The sequence below is a fragment of the Cibotium barometz genome, chromosome 45, assembly GCF_041138505.1.
Source record: "Cibotium barometz isolate CiBa-2024 chromosome 45, ASM4113850v1, whole genome shotgun sequence".
Lineage (NCBI taxonomy): Eukaryota > Viridiplantae > Streptophyta > Polypodiopsida > Cyatheales > Cibotiaceae > Cibotium > Cibotium barometz.
In genome coordinates, this window is record NC_141090.1 from 37,128,209 (window position 1) to 37,152,116 (window position 23,908).

The following is a 23,908-nucleotide window of genomic DNA, read 5'->3' on the forward strand; positions in this document are numbered from 1 at the left end:
AGAGATGGGATGGGGACATACTGGATTGAAAAGATGGCATCAAAATGGCAAACCAAGGACCTGATCTCTGCATGGCTGTTTGGAAAGTAACTCACTCGATACAATTTGTTATTGTGAAGAGAATTGCAATATAAGCTCCATTCAAAATTGCATAAAGGTTCAAACCCTCTCTCCATTGTGCAAAATTGACTCGTAAGTGTCTTCCACCTCTTCGAGAAATGCTAGTTGGCCCTATATGAAAAGGGGTTCAAAGTTGGCTCGAGAGTAGGCACTCAAGAAGTTGTAAATTGGAACAAAGCTTTGTTAGGAGACACATAGGCCTCTAGTATAAATACTTTAATGAATTATTTATTTAGTTCAAAGTTGGCTCGAGGGTAGGCACTCAAGAAGTTGTAAATTGGAACCAAGCTTTGTTAGGAGACACATAGGCCTCTAGTATAAATACTTTAATGAATTATTTATTTAGATTTGAATTCTAGGGTACACGTTTTACAAAAAAAAAACAGAAATAAAAGTTACATGTGAGAGGTTTGGGGTTTCTTTCCCGCATCCCCGACAAAGCGCGCGAACTCTCCCGAACACACACGAGCACGCTGTGTTGCTCGTCTTCCTGTGTGCTAGGGTTAGGGTTAGGGTCTTCTCATTCGTCTGTGTTTCTGTTGCATAGGGTTCTTCCGACCTTTCTGAAGCAGCAAGAAGATGGCGATCCGGCTCCTCAATCCCAACGCAGAGACTCTCAACAAGGTTGCTGCCCTCTCCATGAACATCAATGCTGCCAAAGGCTTGCAAGAAGTTCTCAAAACCAACCTAGGCCCCAAGGGCACCATCAAGATGTAAGTGCTGTTTATGTCTTTTTTTTTTGGAAATCTTTCTGGTATCAATTGATGTGCTGCTTTTTAGCTTCTGGATGTTGTTTTTCTGGACCTTACGATGTGCCTGCTTTCTGGCACTTGCTTTTTTAGTTCTGGTGGCCTGACGTGCATATGGTTGTTATGAGAAGCCTACATATTTTTACCTCAAACATGTTGGGTCTTATCTACAACCTGTGAGCATTTGCAACTGGTCAGTGTTGTGATGATGACGGATGTCCCGAGTGGGTCGATCCTGAGCATGCGAAGCTTTGTAAGAGCCTGCAATAAAATCTCCACATGCAAGTGATAAGATCAGCTTTAGATCTGCCATAAAACCCGATTTTGAGCAGTCCAATTCAGCGAGTATAATGCCTCTGCGTTCATGACAAAGAGACTAGTATTTGAAGCTTCTCAGCTCTTATTCTGATGGGAGGGAGGAAAGCAGCAGTTTAGAAGGACAAACAGAAGGCACAACAACCACCAGGGTACAGAAGCCAACACCAGAATACCTACCAACAGAGTGTCAGGGCACCAATTCCACTATATGAAAACCCCAGTTTTTAAGCACTTTGTGAACCAGAAATCGCATAGAGCTGCTGACGTCTTGGGAGATCCTTGGCTTAAATCATATGTTTAAGCTGGCCCTTACTTCTCCTCCACCTATTGTCTTCTATATTGGAGCCATCACACCATCAGACTTGCTAAGTCTGCAAAACAGCTGTCTGCTATGCATGTCAAGGATCGTAATGCGGGCATGGCTGAGTTTTCTAAAGCTTCACCATGCATTTTTACCATTTACGATTGTTTCTCAATTGTTGATTTAAAGGTGCCTCGTCATGGTTCAAATCTTGTGAAGCCCTTATGGTTTTTATGGGACACAATTTTTTTCAGGTTAGTTGGAGGTTCTGGAGACATAAGGTTGACAAAAGATGGAAACACACTTCTTAAGGAAATGGTATGAAGCATTGAACTTTCAATCTTTATCCACCTGTCAAAAATAGGAGGTTTTTAGTCATTTGTGTTAAAGATGGACTTCATAGAAGTTATAATTTATGATTTGTTTGGAAATGTATTGTGCTTCTTTGGAACCTACACAATTTTTAAAAAGCTCACAAAAAAAGCTGGGGTGAAAGAACTCCTGAACAACATTGTTTTGTTGTGACACAACTCTATTTTTGCTTTCTTTTGGGATGTCATGATTGGTGTTATTTTGTGTTGTTTTCTCTTTGCTATATGTTTGGATCTAAGTAGATTTTGCGCTACATGCAGCAAATTCAAAATCCTACAGCGATAATGATTGCCCGAACTGCAGTGGCACAAGATGACATTAGCGGAGATGGGACCACCTCGACTGTTCTTTTCATTGGTGAGCTTATGAAACAGGCAGAGCGCTACATATCAGAAGGTGCACTTTCCTTCTTGAGTTCTGCCTCAGAGAGCCTCTGCAGTGATAAGATGTGTAAAATTTGTTATGCTGAACGGACTTGTTTTTTGATTAGCATATTTAACTCACCTTCTTGATAGCTATCACAAGCTTTTCTTGAAGTGGTATGATATTCCATGAGTGGCTTGAGAAAGTAGTTTCACATAAAATCTCCCTCTTTTTCCTTTCCTTGTATTTTAAACTGATAACAAAGATTTGCTAGTCAACTTCACCACTTAACTTGTGTCAGAAGTGTAGCACATGCAAGTTGGTTTGGTATATTGTCAACAAAATTGACATATGAGTATCTTGAGTATTTTAGCATCTGAGTAGACCCCTTGATGCATTGTAAGGAAGTGAGTGTGAGTCTTGCCTTGTTTCTGAAATTAAGAGGTGGACTCCTTTTAATTTTGGTTAGTTTCTCAGCACATCACCTGGTTAGGGGGAGGGAAGCGTGTTTATGGGGTGCACGCACCCCTGTCAATCCAACTATCAATCAATCAATCTATCTGCTCGCTTGCCTGCCAATGTACTTGGGTTTAAATCTATGGTCCTTGTACTTCTGATTGGGCGATGAAGACCAAACCCTTTTATGAATAGATACTGTAAGTGAAGATACAGCCGAGTTGATATTCGTCCGAGTTGCGGCCAGTTGATATTGTGCTTATTCTTTCTATCTTTAGTGGTGCATTTGCCCTATCAACTACTTATTTGCTGCACTAATTTTTTCTATTTGCTACTTCCCTTAGTACTAGGCTTCATTATGGTTGAGTTTGCCCTGCATCTCCGGAGGTTTGACAGAAACTCAGTATGAAGGCCTTTGTGTGAATATATGCTCTTATGTGTGTGTGTGTGTGTGTGTGTGGAGTGCGTTTGTGATCGTATCTTGATACAGAGTTCTACACCCACTATTGGGCATTGATGACGTTAGTGGGAATGTCGTAGTATCTAGTCCATACTATGCATAATGGAGTTGATAGTTATATAGTCTTGTGGGTTGACTACGATGAGTATATAACATGCACGTTCCTAAAAGGTGAATTTGGGCATGTTCTTGGATTCATCTAGGTATTTAATTCAGCCGTATTAGCGGACATGGAGATTTCACATTGTGAAGTTTTCGTCAGAGTTGTGGCCAGTTGATATTGTGCTTATTCTTTCTATCTTTAGCGGTGCATTTACCCTATCAACTACTTATTTGCTGTACTAATTTTTTCTATTTGCTACTTCCCTTAGTGCTAGGCTTCATTATGGCTGAGTTTGCTTTGCATATCTGGAGGTTTGACAGAAACTCAGTACGAAGGTACCATGAGTATATAACATGCATGTTCCTAAAAGTTGGATTTGGGCATGTTCCTGGATTCATCTAGGTATGTATATACATGCTCAAGTCTTAATTTCTTCCATGTCACATACCTTGCATAATGAGAGAGAGAAAGTTCTATTTAATGTTTACTAAAGACCAAAGGGTCTATGAGACCAAAAGCATTACAATGTGTCCAGGAAGCGTTAGGAACAGGAAAAAACATGATTAAAAAAACCCAACTAGAGCTGAGAGAAGAATCAACAGCCTTGTAAGCGCCGTTGGTACATATTGAAGTTGTTATAAGCTTACTGTCTTTGTTGATAATTCTTTGGGACATATAGTTATAGCTTATGCCTCTATTCTTCCTTGTGTTTCTGAGACGCTATATAAATGACTTCTTTGTCCTTTGCATTCAAGATTTTCATCAATTTATATGCAAAACTCTCTTGGTGGTTGAATTTTTTCTTTGTGAATCTTATGAGCTTGTTCTTTTATCTAGCATAGTCGCAAGAAATGTTTCGAGGTTTCGAAGGCTTTTTTTTCGAAAGGTTTCATCTGTTGCTAAAAAAACCATAGGTTTCAAAAAATTACACACACACACACACACACACACACACGCACACACACACACACACACATGCGTGCATGTGTATACATACATACATACATACATTCTTATAAGGTGAATTTGGGCATGTTCATCTAGGTATATACATACATACATACATACATACATAATGGAGTTGATAGTTATATAGTCTTGTGGGTTGACCACCATGAGCATAGTTCATAACATTCGCGTTTGCTTCATGAAGCAAACGTTTGCAACATACGCGTTTGAAACTTGTCTTTCATACTTACTTTATTTAAAAAATGCTTTTCTAAGGTTTTACGTTTTTTGAAAGTTGCTACGTTTTTTTAATCGAAAATCGGTCCACGCAATGAGCATTTATGTAACTTGTAAGCTGTAACTTTGTAAGTTTTTATAATGGAACTTGGAGAGCTTGAGTTGACAATGTATATTTGTATCTACTTGTCTAAATCTCGTCCTTTCTATGAGGTATTATATTGGTCACGTATGTTACTCGGCCCGGGATTGAAACATACTCAAAACATTCTTGCATACCAGAATGCGTATATGTTTGCTAAATGTATGTTATGAACTATGACCATGAGTATATAACATGCACGTTCCTAAAAGGTGAATTTGGGCATGTTCTTGGATTCATCTAGGTATACAAAACCCCTATGTTGTGGAAAAGGCATCCTAAACAACCTTCTCATCCCTTTCCTTCCTTGACCTTTCCTAGAATTTCAACCTTAGAACAAGTCAATACTCCTAGCATAGAAATAGCAAACACTTCTAACTCTAGGATAGACGAGGTTAGTTCATCTAACAATATAATTTTTGTTTATAGAGACTATAAACGGAGATTGGTGTTCTTAAGTTTGGGCAAGTTCTCTTTACGAGTTTTTGACATGTATAATGTCAAAATTCTTTTTAAACTCCTTTATACCCTTGAAAACTTTTCTTTTATTGATCTAGATATTAGTAGTTTTCATAGTACCCAATTAAGATTACTGTTAGGCAAGTTTTTGAAGTCTAAATGCTCTACCCTTAGCCATTCCTTAGTTATTAGGAAAGATTTATTGATTACTATCTTTACCTCTCTTGATCTAGATAAAATCGGATTGAGCTCTATTTTATAATCCCTTGAGGTTATGGAAGCTCTTTCCCCTTGTGTTAGAAAAGTTTGGAATCATCCTTTAGTAGCTTTCAAATATGTAAAAACCTTAGGTCAAAAAGCTTTCAATTATAGTGATATTGGGAGAAACTTGAAAGAGGACAATAAATCAGCCATTCTTAGAACTGAATGCCCTTGTAGGAAGGTTGTCTTCTCTTCAGTTGTGGAGGAGTCTTTAGGACATGTGGTCATTGCAGATTGCTCCCGTCGTCCTTCTCATACGCTCGAAGAGCTCTTTTCTAAAGGCACTAAATTTAGACTTTCTTCTTCAATCGACTCTTGTCTTCTTAAGGCCATAGAAGAGGGCATATCTAGTTTTGTAGTCAAGCTAGAAGAATCTTTAGGAGTTCAAGGCATTTTTTCTCATTGGAAAGCTACTATTTTGAGAAAGGTCTCTAAGAAACTCACGAAATTTTGTTCAAAGAGTACTCCCTCTGTTAGCAATTGTTTATCTTCTAGTGATTTAGTTGCTCTCAAGAAATTTCATCGAGATTTTGTTATTTCCTACGTAGAGTAGTGTTCTAACAATTTTGTTTTTACTTGTAAAAAGTTTTACTTAGAATGTTTGTTAAGTGAAGTGAATTCTTCCTCTCAGACTTATTCTAGATTCTAGCTGTTCACTTTCTTCTCAAGACGTTATCTTGAAACACCAAGATTTTTGTAAATCGTTTGGTTTCAAGTGCAACCCTACTTTGCCTTTTTTGTATATAGTTTGGAAGTTTCATAAGAATCCTATAAAGCCTAGGTTCATAGCTGCTTCTTGCAATACATCTCTGACGGATGTTTCTAAATGGCTTAGTCATTGCTAAGCCATTTTACCTAGTGTCCATGACCTTTGGAAAACTCTTCTTAAAGATGTTGACGTGCCTACAAACACGAGTTGGGTCTTACAAGACTCTGTAGGAGTAGTTCCTGTCTTGAAATTCTTTAACTCCTCTCGGAGCTTGGCTGGAAAGTTGTCTCCTTTATGCCTACAAACCTTCGACTTCATGACCTTATACACCAAACTAGACTTAGAAGACTTACGTGTAAGGAATAGATCCCTTATGACGAAAGTTTTTGCCTATAGATTAGAAAAGGATAGATGCAAGGCTTTATTAGTAGAAAAGTCAGCTTTGCATTTTGATTTTTCTTGGTTAAAAAGTACAAATCAAGATGTAGATGAGAGAAAGAAAAGATTCACCAAAATTGTAGACCAAGATGACATTTGTACTTGATTAGATTTTCTCCTAGATAACCTTTATATATCCTTAGGCAACTCTTTATTTAAGCAAGTAATTGGTATTCCCATGGGTACCAATTGTGCCGTCTTTCTTGCTAATTTTTATCTTTTTACTTATGAGTTTGATTTTATGGAACACCTTATTATCCTAATACTTGTCCAGTCTTTCTTCACAAACTTTGTCATGTGAGATGTTTTGTAGATGACCTCTTTGTTCCAGACATTCCTTCCTTTCAAGAGTTTTTGTATATCAGTCCAAATTCCTTAGGTGGAGGGATCTATCCCAAGGAATTTTGCAAAACTCGAATAGCGATAGTTGTGCTTTTTTAGACCTTAAGATCACTCAATCATCTTCAGGCTTCATAGTAGATATTTATGACAAACGCTTACAACTTGAATATGCTAACTTAAAGATCATTCGGATGCCACACTTTTCTTTCAATATTTCTGATATAGCTAAGTATGGTGTTATCTACTCTCAACTTTTTAGATTCTCTTGTCTTTGCTCTACTAAATTTGCCTTTATCTCTCAATCATGCCATCTTATTTTGTTGGTTATCGAAAAAGGTTATAGTTTCAATAAGATTTTGAAAAAGGTTCGTTCTTTCATGAATCGTAGTAAGTTTATCTTTGGTATTTCAGCTTTTGGAATGTTTAAAATGATAAGGAGTAAGTTTTATAGGAGTGGGGAGCTGAAAAGCCCACTTAATTCATAATTCATTGCTCTTTTTTGTAAAAGTGGCTTGTTCTAGCTTAGAGTAGGGTTTGTTGTTTTAACTTAGAGTAGGCCTTGTTTAGTCTTTTTGTAATTCTTTCTCGCTTTAGCTTAATATAGACTTAGTTTCATAGTCACATGGGACGCGAAATGGGGATGGGGAACGAGGACGGAAAAGATTGAGAATGGCCATTCCCTGTGACTATAGAGTGACATGGGACGGGAATGGGAACGGGAAGATGCTGCCATCCCCAACATTCCCGAGTCTAGAAATGCCCATTCCCTGTGACTATGCTTAGTTTGGTTCTTTTCTATGTTTTGTGATTCTTCGTTGTTATACCTTAAGAGCAGACTTTGAGTGCTAGTCTCTATCATGGTTGAGTATGTCCATCACCTCCGGAGAGTGATAGAAACTCAGTTCATTGGTTTTATAAAGCACGTTCTTTTGGACTAACCTTATACAAACCTGCACTTACTCTTGGGCACTGAGATGAAGACATTGGAGTTAATGGTTGCACTTTTGTGTCGAAGTCGTTTTTAAAGTTTAGCTTAATGTTTGGTTCTAGCTCTTAGACAAAGAAGGAGAGGAAGTGGAAGAAGGGAGAAAGGAGAAGAAGAGGGGAAGGAAGGAGAGAAAGAGGAGGAGAAGGAGAGGCCCCAAGTTGCTCTACGAAAGGATCTCTTGAAGGAAAAAAAAGCAAAAAAAAAAGTTTAAAAAATGTGGATTTTTTTCCTTTTGAAACTTCTTGACCAAGAGATTTCAAGTGATACAATAATGTCCATGGCATATCTCATCATGGAACATAAAATAAAATAAAAGAGAAAAATCAAAACTTCCTCACTGGAGTGATACAATAATGTCCATGGCATATCTCATCATGGAACATAAAATAAAATAAAAGAGAAAAATCAAAACTTCCTCACTGGAGTGATACAAAAATGTCCATGAAAATCTCATCATGGAATGCAGGGAACATGAAACATGAGAGGAGCATCAGTCCCCAATAGATGGTCTGCCACTCTCCAATATATCAAGCATGGGGCTAATGAGTATGGTTGAGAGGTCTCCTTGAGCCATTACGTCACGTGGAAAGGTAGCTCTATGGTGGTGGAGCATGTCTTGGATTTGGAAGTGATGAGTGGATTGTGGTTGTCGTCCGGGGGGCCATAGGCGCCGGGCACGTTGAAGTGTGCATGCCAAGTCCGAGATAACTACTCTCCAGTGAGGTGGGTCCGCAATAACTCTAGGTGGGTCCGCATGATCCATTGTGTGGGTGTCCTCCTCACGGGTTTGGAAGAAGTTGGTGATGGATGGTTGGCGAGGGAGGGGGGGGGGACCAAAGCTCTCTCAAGAATGCGTTCTTGTGTTTGCGGAGCTTGAGTAGAGAGAGCCCGAGGCAGCACTGGTCTAGGAAGTCAATGATCCTTGAAAGTGGGCCGAACCCCTCACTCATGGAACACAAGGGAAACCTTCAAACCTCCCGTGGATCTCATAGTATATTGCGCAACGACGCATGTAAAGCTCCTTTGTCTCAACCTTTGTGGTATAATGAGCAGGTCCTCTCCTCCTTGGTCTCTGTATGAGCTCCCCGGCTCTGAAGATGTGTTGAGCTCTCCTTGTCTCCACTTTGAGGTGGTGGGATGAAACTCGTATCTTATTAATGGCAATCCACATGGCATGGGACATGTGAACACTCAAGTAGCCCAGTTGTAGGATGGTTTCATCCTCAATGAGCTTGAGGAAGTGATCTCTGTAGAAGTGCATCCTTGGTGGGAGATCCAAAGGTGTGATCCATGTGCAGTGGGTGTAGAGGATGAGAAGACCTAATCGGATAACCCGGTTGGTGTCCTCATGAGAGAGCTGGAGAAAAGGGGAGTTCAAATTGTGTTGAAGGGGTGGGAGGCGGTCCATGTGGAGCCCATATCTTGAGAAGTAGATGGAAACTTGGGGATTCCACATTCTAGGGTGGTTCTCAAGTGCTAGCTGTCTGGAGCACTCCATCGGGGTTGCAACAAACTCTGTCAAGATAATCTTGTGTGGGATTGTTGGTTTGTTGTGGATCATACGAGAGAACATCACGACTTTGTGTCTCTCAACTCGCTGCCAATCCTCATCAAAGATAAAATTGGCCCCCAGAAAGCTGCTCCATACATCTAGGTTGGTGTGACGAGGGTGTCAAAAAGCCAACCCTTCATCCTGGGCTCTTGGAAATGTGCTTGAAAGCACGGCTGCCCAAGTAAGCGCAAGGCTGCATATCTCCGTCACTCTGGCATGTGCTGTGGGGACTATGGTGAAGCGTGGGCTACTAAAAGTGTCACCAAGGTAGATATAGAATGAGACAATCCCCATAGGATCCCCTCTATATTTGAAGCTCAATTTGGATGTGAAGGGGCAGGAGGTATTGAAGACCATTACCTTGGTTTTACCAAGGTTAACAGTGAGGTCTTGTTGAGTGCAAAAATCCGGTAAGGCATCCAAATGTCTCTTAAGCCCCTCGGCTGAATTTGAAAGGATGACAATGTCATCTGCATAGAGTAGGGATCAGTATACTTGCCAATGTGGAATCAGCCGTGCCTAATTTGTCAATAAAGCTTGAGATCTCATCTATATAGAGGAGGCCAAAAAGAGTGGGTGATAGACAACCGTGTTTCCCCACTAGCAAAATCATAGAGTTTGGCCAATGTGTGGCCAATCATGATTGTCTTGTGGTTATTAGGATCAAGTGGATCTCCGGTTTTGAGGATGGGGATGATGGTGTTAGTGGGCCAAGAGGGTGGAACTCCTTCACAAAGGGCTCTATTGGACATGCAGGCTGGTAGGCACCGGGGATATCATCGGCACATGGGAAGTACTTAGCAATGAGTCCCTCCTGATCCTAGGCCCACTCATTACCCAGTCTACGGATGGCCTTGAGGACCATGCCCTTTGTGAAGAAGGTAGAGGTGGCTAATGGGGGATATGATAGAGGAAGCGCTGAGGCGCTGAGAAATCTGTTGTGGTTGGCACTTCGTGATTTGCCCAATGCGTATCTCATGTGTAAGAAGACGGGAGGGTGTGGCTCGACGTTCCAACAGATCAATTGCATAAAATTGGCGGTAAACCGACATGTGCAGATGAAAGAAGTTGACATGTGTGTGGAGAATGTTGGTGAACTGTGATGAGTGGGCAGGTAGGGGTCCCAAAGGACTCACATCCTAGAGGTGGCGGTGGATGTGGTTGGAGTAAACAGGGTCAAGTTCATGATCAACATGGATGTGAGTGTAATGTGAGATGGGGGGTGATGACAGGGGGATGGGTGGCGTGCAAGTAAGAGTGAAAGAGAGCGTGGTCTGCTTCAAAGGGGGGTGGCGGGATTGAGAAGTCGGGGAGGTGTGCCAAAGCCGGAGATTCCATCAAGTAGCCTCGGTGCTTGTACTTCTTGAGTACGTGAAGCAATTGAGGGCGATGGAGGAGGGCCATCGTGACATCCCGCTATAGATAACAAGACCATGTGCACCTTCTAGCTCTAGGAATTGTCTCCCATATACCGTGACCTCACGGTCCTGTGATGTTCTCTCTAACCCGAGTCAGCGGTGTCCAGCTCTTGTAGCTTGATAGGGTCGTCCGGATCAAATAGTGTCACGTGGCGACTCCTTGTCCTGGCGTTGAAGTCCCCGAGCAAGAGGACTTCCCCTGGCTGTGAGAACTCCATAATACCCCCATGTAATGGTAAGTACAGTGATTGGCTATGCTGCGCGGCGTAACAGGAATGGATTGGTGTAGAATAACACAACAATGTAGATGACTCTATTCCCAATAAGGCTATAAGCTGTAGCCGGTGATACAGGATTTCCTCATCCTTCCAGAGGATGCTAAGAATCTGCTAAGAGGTTGGGTCTAAAAAGGAGAGCTACTCCTCCTGAGCCACGTACTCTTGATGTGCGGGTCTTGCCTTGGAAAGTTGACTCCCACTCGAACTCGGCTATGTATGATAAACCCCTCTCAGGGCTCTGATGAGTCTCTGTATAGAAAATGACATCCTTGCTTGTGAGAGCTTGCTCAAACCTCTTGGATCTGACGGTTGACCATTGGGTGCCATTGCAGTTCCATACTGCTACCCTCAGGTGTTTGTCTCATAGGCCCTGTGCCCCTATTTGGGGTGATGCACAGTGATAATGATCCGATCATCTCTGTACAGAGCCCACTTGCCTGCTTTGCAGGCCCCATGAACTGTCACCATCGCTTCCTTCTGGTGTGCCACCTGAGCCGGGGTGACACCATCCCCTATATAAACTTGTGTGCCCTTGAGGCAGCCTGCCTATCCAAGAAAGTCTGTCTGCTAGTGACGTCGGGGAAACTGATGATGATATGGGGCTGTTCTCATGTCATGTCCTTCCTTGTTGTTTGTGTCTGTGAAGGGGGGGGGGGGTGGTTCCCCTATACGCCCAGCATTTGGTAGAGCATCTGCCTTGGGAGAAGTTTCCACTGGCAGTCCGCGTACCTGCACATGAAGGTACCCGGTTTTCCTGCATTTTTCCTCCTCTAGGATCTCATGTATAATGCTTTGCAGGGGTTTGTGTCTCTTCACTACCTCCACCCAGTCTTTTTTAGAAGTATGCAGCTCTTCCTGCTCCATATCCAAAAATCTGATCCTACTATGCCAGGTATAGGGTACAATAAGTGATGGGATATGGGAGAGCTGAATAAAAACAGTCAATCAACCTTGTATGCTAGGCAAGGGCCCACCTAGGATGTCCATCATGGGTGATACAAGAAGGCTAGAGATGTCAATAGTTTGCTATGAGTAGAGAGAGAGAGAGAGAGAGAGAGAGAGAGAGAGAGAGAGAGAGATCTCTTAGAAATTATAACATGATTTTTGATTATTTTTTCTATTATGCAGGGATGCATCCACGTGTACTAGTGGATGGTTTTGAAATTGCAAAAAAGGCAACTTTAGAGTTTTTGGAAAATTTCAAAACTCCAGTAGTAATGGGCGACTCGCCGGATAAGGAGATATTGAAAATGGTTGCTAGAACAACCTTGAGGACTAAGGTAGTCTTGCCTCTACACCAAGGCTCTTGGATGCCATTGCGTTGTTGCATTCCTATTATAAGCACTTTACCACCTAGTACAATGTAGAATATCTTTTTGAGAGCTGAAAAGATTTTAAGGTTCTGTGACCTTTCAAACCCCAATGCTTCTCTTTTGATCTATATAAAGGTTTTGAGTTTTCTATGCAAGTTGGTTGCTTCTTCTTTTTGGCTGCAATGTGATGCTTTAATGCCCTTCTTAATGAATGTGTTTTCACAGATGACGAAGGTGGCACTTGTCAACTTGAATTAACACAATTTTGTTTTTTTGGGTAGGTTTATGAAGCTCTTGCAGATCAATTAACAGACATAATTGTGAATGCGGTAAAACTCTGCAAAAGACCCGACACTGCTTAGAATGGTTCTTTCTTTGTTTTTTTTTTTGTTTCAGATGTTGTTCATTGTAAAGTATGCTTAAACAATCTGATCAATTAGTGATTTTATTTGATTGCAATATGAGTCTTTAGTATTTGTTTTTAAGAGTATTTCTATCATCTGTGTATGATGCTAATGGGAGGAAGGGAGGGATGTTCTTGATGTGTATGTGGATGTTATGACAGGTCCTTTGCATTCGCAAGCCAGCTGAGGCTATAGACTTGTTCATGGTAGAGATAATGCACATGAAGCATAGGCTCGACACTGACACAAGACTGGTATTACACACAAACTTCTTTTAATGTGATTGTTGTAAAATTTTAAATGGCATGTGGGAATCTTAAGTTAGAAACAAGCATGGTTTTTTTATGTCGTTTTGATTATGCACTTACTGTCCTCTAGCTTTGAAAATTCCAAAATGCATTGAGCATCTATGCATCAAAGGTTACCTTCTTTTCTAGTTAAAGTTAGTTGAACTAGAAAGTTCGATTACTTTTTAGGTTTTTTATAATGTAAATGTTTGGGAGTTTGATATGATCCCAGTTGCTTGTGAAGGGTGTGTTAATTTTAGGTATCCTTTTTTTTGGGGGAAAAATACTATTTATATTAGATGCTTTGCCCAGCACCATAGAGTTATAAAGTTAAGTTAACGAAAAGCCCCACAAAGGAAGGTTTACAGATCTGGAGTTTACAGCAGAACATGAATCTATAACTTGGCTTCATCAGTATCTGAGGAGCCAGGTAATGCAAAATGGGAGTGACGGTCTTGCTAACAGAGGATAGCTTTGGATTGCCTGTATTCAATTATGAGTAATGCCACATCAAAAGACCCATAGCTTACTTAAATAGAGTTAAAAGAAACACAGTCCAGGTCATACACGGGTGGCACCAGTCTGGCTCCCGTCCATACGACACCATCCTGCTAACACATGGGTGGCACTAGTCTGGCTCCTGTCCATGTCAGCAAAATACTGGCCTTTTCATATGAGACACCGGCCTGGCCTCAAGTGAACGAGATGCAAAAACTGGAGACGGACCAAATGGTCGGCCAATTGGTGACATCTTACTTGTGCATGTGAACCACCTCTTAGAGAGGACACTTGTATGTTTGTGTATGTGTGTGAACCACCTCTTAGACGGATCGCAATAATATGTGTGATGTGACAAGAAGAATCTTTGGGCCTATAAAGGTCTTGTACTTTCATTGAAATAAACACTCGACTATCCCATCATTGACTCGTGCTAGTCTCTCTCTGTAGAGTGTATTCTAACATTTCTCTCCTTAAGCTTTCATTGTCTATGCTTAAGCTTCAGCCATGTTTGTTTTTCAACCTCCATAGCCTGCAACTCAAGCTCCACCATATCCAACATGGTATTAGAGCATGGTTCTATCCTCCCAATGTTGTCCGCCATTGCATTTTGTTGCAACCCTTGCCATTTGATGCGCATGCTGCTGCCCCCATCTATGCGTTGCTGTCCACCAACAAGTCGGTACCCGTGAAGCTTTGTCTAGTCGTACCTCCTGTTGTGTTGCAGCCTGACGTGTAGAGAGAGAAGAAGAATAGTCCAAGCAAGCACTTGCAACTCAACATTCTGCAACATTAGTACAAAGGTGCAAATCAAGTACAAATATCATTGCTAAGGTACATTTGGGGCTTCAAAGCATTAAACCCTAATACTTCATTAATTTTCAGAATTGAGGGTGCATTCCTGTTAGAAGTCACCTCCTGTCTTAATCAGACACCAGGGCCTCTGTTGTGGGTGTGCCCGCCCTGTATAGGTGTTTTATCATTTTTCCTCACTCCCCGTATTTTTCCCCCTTTTTTCCATGGTGTGGGTGGATGCCACAGGCTGGCAGGAGCCTTTGATGCTGGCCGACTGCACTCTTGTGTACCTGGAGCTGGCCGACTTGATTAGGAGGGGTCGTGGTGTTTTTCTCTGCTGGCCGACTGGCTGTGCCCAGTCATCAAGGGCTGGTGGAACATTATGCGCTGGCCGAGTGCACTCATGAGGCCATATAAATAGGCCCCATAATTCCCACATTGTATTCATTTAGTTTTCCTCGGGATCTTGTGTATAGAGAAGAGTTACACACCTATGTCTTTGTCTTTCTTGTGCTGTCTATTTTCTGCACTCTACTTGCTCTTGTGGTCTCAAGTTTGGTTATCATTTCCGTTGCGTATTTTGACATGGTATCAGAGCCCTAGGCTCTTGATAGATCTTGGGAGTTTTTTGAGCAAGAGGGGGATAGTTACGTTGCTGATTGGTGGACTGTTTGGACTGTTCGGGAAGAGAAGTTGCAAGAGGAAGGCAGGCTAAGGTACTGGACAGCCACTTGCACAGGTTTAGAGTTTTTTTTCCCACCCACCCACCCTTTTTCAGTTACATCCCCGCGATGGCAGATTTGTTAGAGGTGGCTGAGAAGCATGTGAAGATCCCGACTCTCCCCATGTTTCTAGTTCCCAGTAGACCGTTAGTTGGACGGAAACAATTACGGCATCTGGAAGGTTATGATGGAGTTTGTGCTGGAGTCATATGACCTTGTTGATTTCATCGTCCATCGGGGTTTCACGGCCGGAAGCCGAGGAAGGGGAGTTACTGTCGATGAAGAAGGACCGAGAGGCACAGGCACAGATGTGGGATCGTGTCAACGCCAGGGTCCGGTCATTTATTTTCCTCAATTGCACACCACAAGTGATCAATCACGTAAAGCACATGACGCTGGCTAGAGGCATATGGCAGCAGTTGGCTTCTCTTTATAACCAGGTATCACCCATGAAGAGGATATCCTTGGAAGTGCAGATGCGGTTTATGAACCCTGCAAAGTCATCGACAATGCGGGAGCACATTAACAAGCTGCAGGCCCTTCAGTAGGAAGCCCTCCAAGCTGGGAAGGAGATATCATCTGAAGACATGGCCATTACTTTGCTGTCCCACTTGCCTGCTCAGTATTCCGCTTTTTACTCCTCTTTGATTACGAGTGGTAGGCTCAGCATCATTACCTGGGAGGAGCTTGTGCCCATGGTCTTGGACCAAGAGGAACGTTTCACGAACCCTCCTCACAGCGGAGGTTTGAAGGCCTTAACTGGCCAATGGTCGAAAGGCCGGAATAACAACAAGGGCAAAGGGAAGGCTTCACCGGAGGAGTCCTTTGAGAAGAAGCCCGACACAGAACGAGAGAAGCTGAAGGCCGAACGATCTTGCAATGATTGTGGCGAGAAAGGCCACTATTGGAGGAAGTGTCCTAAGCGGACTAGGAAGAGTGCTAATTCTTCAGCCTCAGTTGCAAAGACTCTTGCATTTGTGCACTTAGAGATGATGGACTCCGATGCTTCATCATCTTCGAGCGAGGAGGCAGTTGGCTTCACTGCAGAGGATACCCGGGAATGGATTCTTGACAGTGGTGCTTCCAGGCACATGACTCCGTCCCGTGACTTCTTTTTGGATCTGAAACGGCAGTTAGGTCGCATTTTCACTGGCGACAACTCCACTATTCCGATACACAGTGAGGGCCGGATGGAGATTATTCCCGACGGCAAGGGGGGCAAGCATGCTTCCCGTGTTCTTTATGTCCTTGCTCTGGGTTTTCATCTTTTGTCAGTGCATGAAGTATGCAAGATTGGCTTTTGGGTGGAATTTGAGGAGCATTTAGTTGCTCTACGGGACCGTGAGACTGGCCAGGTTGTTTGGGAAGGCGGTGTGGAGAATGGTATCTACAAGCGCTCTGCACTCTCCTCGTTGATAGGTTCTCAGGTCGGAGATCTGTGGTGCTTTCGTTTTGGCGACTTAAATGTGGATGCACTGCGGCGAGCCTTCCGAGACCAGATGGTGGTTTGCTTGCCAGATGTTGGCAGCAGGCAAGGATGTTGCAGTTCTTGCATACGTGGGAAGCAGCACAGGGAATCCTTTCCTAAGCAGGCTAGTAGGTTGGCTTCGAAACCATTGGAGTTGATACACATTGACTTGTGTGGACCTCAGCAGACAACATCATTGGGAGGATCTCTCTATTTTATGTTGCTTTTTTGATGACTAGACGAGATTCAGGTGGGTCTACTTTCTTTCATAGAAGGACCAAGCTTTTGCACGGTTCAAGGATTGGCACGTGATGGTGGAGAAAGAGTCTGGATTGCAGGTAAAGACTCTCAGGGCTGACAAAGGAGGTGAATTCTCCTCGACTGTATTTCTTAGATTTTGTGCAGATCATGGCATCAAGAGGCAACTTGCCAATACAGGATCGCCTTCGGAGAATGGAGTTGTAGAATGCAAAAACAAGACTGTGGTGGAGATGGCGAGGACCATGCTGGAGCATCGTGATCTTCCTCGTCCACTTTGGGGAGAGGCTGTGGCAACGGCTGTCCATACCCTTAACCGATCTCCGACAACTAAAGTACCTAATATGACTCCGTTTGAGGCATACTTTGGCAGGAAACTTGATGTCTCGCACTTCCCTGTTTTTGGGAGTGATGCGTATGTACATACTTCGAAGAAGCAGAGGGGGAAGCTTGACTCCAAATCCCGCAAGCTTATATTTGTGGGGTATAATTCTCTTTCCAAGGGATACAGATTGTATGATCCAGACAGGAACGAGATTGTTGTCAGCCGGGATGTGGTCTTTGATGAGCATGTTCTAGTTTCCACTGTCGAGGAGCCGCCACTTCTTGGAGATCCAGAAGAGTCTGATGATGATTCCCAGACCATTGCTCCAGTTGATCAACCTCAGTCAGCACAGGAGGTTGAGCCCACAGCTAGAGTAGAGCCCCCGCAACAGCAGGAGGCTCCACGATCTGTTTGAGTACCTAGGTGGTTGTTAAGACACCCTTCGGGAGTCAGGTGTCACGGAGTTACCCTCCGGGTGGACCACAGAGGACGGCCCTCGAAGATCACGCAGAGTCCCAGACAAAAGCAATCCAGCGGAGCTTCTTGAGGTAAACTATGCTCTGATGTCTCGTATTATGCGGGACAATGAGCCCACTTCCGTCAAGGAAGCCCTCTCATAGGATACTTGGAGGAAAGCCATGTAGGTCGAACTTGATGCCATCGAGAAGCACAACACATGGGAGTTGGTACCGAAGCCGTCGAAACGGTCAGTCATATGCGTCAGATGGGTCGGTGGACAAACACAAAGCCAGACTTGTGGCTAAAGGTTATGCTCAGCGGCCAAGCATCGACTACGAGGATACCTTTGCACCGACAGCACGGATGTCCACGATTCGGACCGTTCTTGCCCTTGCTTCTTCTCAGAGGTGGCTTGTGTATCAAATGGATGTAAAATCTGCGTTCCTTAATGGTGACCTGCAAGAGGAGGTGTATGTTGAGCAGCCAGGCTTTGTTGTTCCAGGATCAGAAGGGATGGTTCACAGGTTACGTAAGGCCTTGTATGGTCTTAAGCAGGCTCCCAGGGCTTGGAATCAGAAGATTGATTCCTTCTTTGTTCGGACTGGATTTCAGTCAAGGCACAACTCTCGGATTACATTGGACAGAAGGGGGATTTTGGCAAGGATGGTGCGACGGATGACATGCTTAATCTCTCTCTTGTTGCATTGTGGGAGAACTACGGTGCAAGTACTCCCGAGTTGTAGAGGTTAGCCATCAGGCTCTTGTCACAGGTGTCGAGTGCCTCAGCATGTGAGTGCAATTGGTCTACATATGGATTCATTCACTCTATCAACCGCAACCGGCTAGGGCACAAGAAGGCTGAGGACTTAGTGTATGTGCATAGTAATCTCCGGTTGATTTCTAGGAAAGAGCCTTCCTACATCTCAAGGCCATGCGAGCAGTGGGATGTTATTAATGAGGATGCTTTAGAAGAGTGGATCCAAGAAGTGATTGCTGTATGAAGATGTATCCAGCATGTAACTGTTTTGTATTATGATCAATTATTGATTAATGAAAACCTCTCATGTTTTGTCTCAATCTACTTTGGTGTGCATGTGAATTTGTATTTTTTCAAGTATTATGTCAGCCTACCCTCGACGTTTCCTTGAAGTTGAGTTTGCCGTTTCCTCCCGTTTCTTGGGGTTTACCGTTTCCAAACCAGAAACGTTTCATGCAAACCTAGGTGCAAACATTGTGGGAAAAACAACCACAATGAAAAGTACTGCTTCTTCCACAAAAAAGAAGATGCCAACATCATTGAGGAGATGGAGCTTTCCACTAGAGGAAGCAAACTATTGTAATGATGAATGGGCTTTTTAAATGTCCAAGTTTGTGTTGTTTTCAGTTGTGTGTTGTGAGTTTGTGACCTAATCCTGTGTGTACTCTACCCTTTGGATCCCATAACTGGCTTGTGAAACGAAAGCCATGTGATTTATGATTTATCCTTGACCAGGAAAATTGGCATGAGAAACCATGAGCCTAGATTTATTGTGGACACAGTATGAGGTAATCCCTTGAGGGGGGGGATTTGTGGGAGTCAAGGTCTTACATGTGCATGTGAACCACCTCTTAGAGGGGTCACTTACGTGTTTGTGTATGTGTGTGTGAACCTCTTCTTAGCGGGGTCACGATAATATGTGTGATGTGACATAAGCAACGATGTCAAGAGAAGAACCTTTGGGCCTGTAAAGGTCTTGTACTTTTATTGAAACGGACACTCAACTATCCCATCATTGACTCGTGGAAGTCTCTCTCTCTAGAGTGTATTCTAACACTCTCTCTTACCATCTACGCTTGAGCTTCAGCCATGTTTGTTTATCAACCTCCATAGCCTGCAGCTCAAGCTCCACCATATCCAACATCCACATACTCCTGCTGGCAGGGCATTCCCAGAATGTTTGGGAACAAGCTTGATGATTCCTTCCTTGATCCTATTCTCTAGATCTCCTGTTCTGAAAGCCTTGATGTTGAAAGTCACATGTTGCTTAAGGAATGACCATAACTCTATAAAGAATTCTACATATCCCACCTTGGTGTTTTTCCTTCCTTGTTTTTTAAATGCCAAGAGACGTTCATCCTCTTGTATGGGTTTCTCAATCCAGTTAGCTTGCTCATGAGTATTAGTCCTTGGTATTATATCTAGCAGCCAACATTCAGCCTGGTATCTTTCATTGGAGATATCCTCCTATAAGCGCAGTGTTGCCTAGAAAGTCCACCCATTTTTTTTGCCATAAGCTGAGGGTCATTAATAATGTTCTCTTTCCCTCCCTCCACTCGAGACATTAGTTCATGTGTTCTCTTGCAGCGTAGGGCTTTATTGAAATGTTTGGAAGGAACCTGAGAAGTTTTGAAAAAAAGTTTTCGGGATAGAATTTTTCCAATTTGTGCTTTTTTGCTCTCTAGCATATCCAAGTGTTTTTTGCACCAAATGCACCTCTCCATCTCTTCTTCCCGTAAGGTTGCTTTCCTGTCTCTTTTCCATCAAAAAGTTCCACTCTTTCTCTATGTTTATGTAACTCGCGGCGGCAATGCCCGGGGGACTAGGGCCTTTGACACACTTATTGATACCATCGATGCATATTAAAACACTTAAACATGGCCACAGCCTTAACACATATCCATCATCACTTAGCATAAAACATAAAGCTGGACAAAACATCCACAAATGCTGAAAATGGAGCTTGCACGTGTGACACCGCATAGAGGCCAGAATGGGCCGGTCCCCCGAGTATTTTATTACCCAAGGAGAATAATATCATGTACAAGCTTTGAGGGCCTTACTCCCCCCATGGGAGATGCCGGATTATCCCTATACAAATGCCATAACACAGCCCAACACAAGGCTACCAAGCCGGAACATAGGCTGTAGAAATGCTGAGCCAACAATATAATCCATATACCTTCGTGTGGGTATTGATTCTTCCCCAACAACCACGGGTCTTCATGCAATAGAGTTGGTACAGCAAGTACAACCCTCCATTCGATCGGTACAGCAGGTACAATGGTTGGTACATCAAGTACGGTGGTTGGTACAGTCGGTACGGTGGCTTGGACAGTAGGTACAGCAAGTACAAATGTTGGTACAGCAGGTACAATGACTAGTGCAACAGGTACAGTGGTTGGTATAGCCGGTACGATGGTTGGTATACTAGGTACAGCAAGTATAAATGTTGGTGCAACAAGTACAATGGCTAGAAATCATAATAAATGATTAAATACCCTTGCCTTCAGTATTTCTTCGCGATGGAAGCCTCCAAAACAGTCCCCAACAGCCGGTATTCTTCATGGGCAACCTTCAAGAGAGAGAGAAAGAGAGTAGCCATCATTAGGGCAGCCTTCAACAGTGGTAGAGGCTAGTGTGCAGCAAGAGAGCCTCCATTAATGAAGAGAGAGAGGGCTCCAATTTATAGATTTGGGCCTCCCATGAGCTAAAATGGCAAGAGAAATGTCAGGCCACTTGTTTCAGGTCCACCTCCTTGCCACATGTCCCAATCTTAGAGATGGGTCCTTCCATAAACTTCATCTCTAAAAATATCCCAAGTGGTAGACATTCTGTCATAGGCTCTTTGCCAACTCTTGGTATCTGCTCAATTGCAGATGTAATGACGCGAACATAATTTCCATCGGAGTCGGGCCAAAAATAGCAACTCTCCTAAATTTTAGGAGTGTGGTCCTTTGTATTCTAGGGGAGTCCACTAGACCCCTTTCAGATTGGGAAATGTCCAGGCTGGTGACATCCTCCCCAGCTTCTTAAAAGTTGTCCGCAACTTTAAGCTTTAAGCCATATATTCAAGATATAATCATGTTCCATCGAGTCGGCGAGACGAGACAGTCTCAAAAATCCAATATAACTGAAGAATCCATGTCCCAAAGAAATGGGCGAGACTAAATAAGTCTCCATAATACCAATATCAAAATCATGTCCCAAGATAAATGGGCGAGACAAAAAAACAGTCCCATAAGTCCAAATATCATAATCATGTCCCAAGTAAATGGGTGAGACAAATCAGTCCCATAAGTCCAGATATCATAATCCATGTCCCAAGTAAATGGGCGAGACAAAACAATCCCATAAGTCCAGATATCATAATCCATGTCCCAAGTAAATGGGCGAGACAAAACAGTCCCATTAAAGGGAGCCATAAACAATGTTTCCCTGAAACCATCTCAAGGCAAACAACAACACCTTTCTCCTTGCATGGCTATACAAGGGTTAGTGAACATCAAAAACACTTCATAGTAAATAACCAAAGCACCAACTTTGCAAACTCAAAGTATACTGAGCTTTTCTTTGCCAGGTTGGTCATGAAGCCAAAAGAAATATCTCCTCACTATATCCTTAAGATATCCCGAGATATATCTCCATATAGCTTGCCTGTAAGCTTGATAATATAATCCACAATATCCATATGGAAAGAGTGCTAAACGTGTGCACATAAAGCCAACTCCACACTTCCAAGATAAAATTTTGTGAATTCATAAATCCTTAGATCAACAAGTTGTCTATTGCGCATGCTCTTGCTTCATAAGTTATGAAGTGGCTGGCCATGCTTAACAGCAATGATGGTAAGTGTGGTCCCCACTTGAGATCTTTTCTCTTCCTTATTGATAGAAGGAAGCCTCCGCTTCCAAGAAAGTCTATGCTCTGATACCAATGTAACTCGCGGCGGCAGTGCCTGGGGGACTAGGGTCTTTGACACACTTGTTGATACCATCAATGCATATTAAAACACTTAAACATGGCCACAGCCTTAACACATATCCATCATCACTTTGCATAAAAGATAAAGCTGGACAAAACATCTACAAATGTTGAAAATGGAGCTTGCACGTGTGACACCGCATAGAGGCCGGAATGGGCCGACCCCCCCCTTGGAGTATTTTATTACCCAAGGAGAATAATATCATGTACAAGCTTTGAGGGCCTTACTCTCCCCACGGGAGATGCCGGATTATCCCTATACAAATACCATAACACAGCCCAACACAAGGCTACCAAGCCAGAACATAGGCTGTAGAAATGCCGAGCCAACAATATAATCCATATACCTCCGTGTGGGTACTGATTCTTCCCCAAAAATCACGGGTCTTCATGCAATAGAGCTGGTATAGCAAGTACAACTCTCTATTCAGCCGGTACAACAGGTACAATGGTTGGTACAATAAGTACAATGGTTGGTACAGCAGGTACAGTGGCTGGTACAGCCAGTACGGTGGTTGGTATAGCAGGTGCAACAAGTACAAATGTTGGTACAGCAGGTACAATGGCTGGTACAGCCGGTACGATGGCTGGTATAGCAGGTACAGTAAGTATAAATGCTGGTGCAACAAGTACAAGGGCTAGAAATCATAATAAATGATTAAATACCCTTGCCTTCAGTATTTCTTCGTGATGGAAGCCTCCAAAACAGTCCCCAACAGTCGGTATTCTTCATGGGCAGCCTTCAAGAGAGAGAGAGGAAGAGAGTAGCCATCATTAGGGCAGCCTTCAACGGTGGTAGAGGCTAGTGTGCAGCAAGAGAGTCTCCATTAATGAAGAGAGAGAGGGCTCCAATTTATAGATTTGGGCCTCCCATGAGCTAAAATGGCAAGAGAAGGCTACGATGACAAGTGGAGAGCCACACAATAGCTGAAGTGACAAGTGTGAGGCCACTTGTCTCACTTTGATCCACTTTCTAACAAATGTCAGGCCACTTGTCTCACTTTGGTCCACCTCCTTGCCACATGTCCCAATCTAAGAGATGGGTCCTTCCATAAACTTTATCTCTAAAAATATCTTAACCGGTAGACATTCTATCATAGGCACTTTGCCAACTCTTGGTATCTGCTCAATTGCAGATGTAATGACGCGAACAGAATTTCCATCGGAGTCGGGCCAAAAATAGCAACTCTCCTAAATTTTAGGAGTGTGGTCCTTTGTATTCTAGGATAATCCCTTTGTATTCTTTATTGCTTTGTGTCATTTAGATTAGGTTCCTTTGTAACTTGCGGTACCCGGGGGACTAAGGCCTTTGACACACTTGTTGATACCATCAATGCATATTAAAACATTTGAACGTGGCCACAACCTTAACACATCCATCATCACTCTGCAGAAAACATAAAAGCTGGACAAAACATCCACAAATGCTGAAAGTGGAGCTTGCACATGTGACACCTCATAGAGGCCGGAATGGGCCTCCCCCCCTCCCCCCCGGGAGTATTTTATTACCCAAGGAGAAAATATCATGTTCAAGCTTTGAGGGCCTTACTCTCCCCGCGGGAGATGCCGGATTATCCATATACAAATCATAACACAGCCCAACACGAGGCAACCATAAAATTCA

General features: G+C 43.0%; 1 protein-coding gene and 1 pseudogene across 1 annotated transcript in view; both read left to right on the forward strand.

The window, feature by feature from the left end:
• Positions 1-467: 467 nt before the first annotated feature.
• The window catches only part of LOC147612710 (T-complex protein 1 subunit zeta 1), a 44,324-nt gene continuing 20,883 nt past the window's right edge, over positions 468-23,908 (forward strand). Inside the window, exons 1-6 of the mRNA XM_086783284.1 lie at positions 468-833; positions 1,743-1,806; positions 2,121-2,256; positions 12,143-12,294; positions 12,609-12,656; positions 12,893-12,985. Of these exons, the coding sequence (XP_086639410.1) occupies positions 700-833; positions 1,743-1,806; positions 2,121-2,256; positions 12,143-12,294; positions 12,609-12,656; positions 12,893-12,985 (627 nt within the window). The 5' untranslated portion in view covers positions 468-699. The remainder of the gene's footprint in view (positions 834-1,742; positions 1,807-2,120; positions 2,257-12,142; positions 12,295-12,608; positions 12,657-12,892; positions 12,986-23,908) is intronic.
• Positions 6,615-7,361, forward strand: LOC147612711 (uncharacterized; annotated as a pseudogene).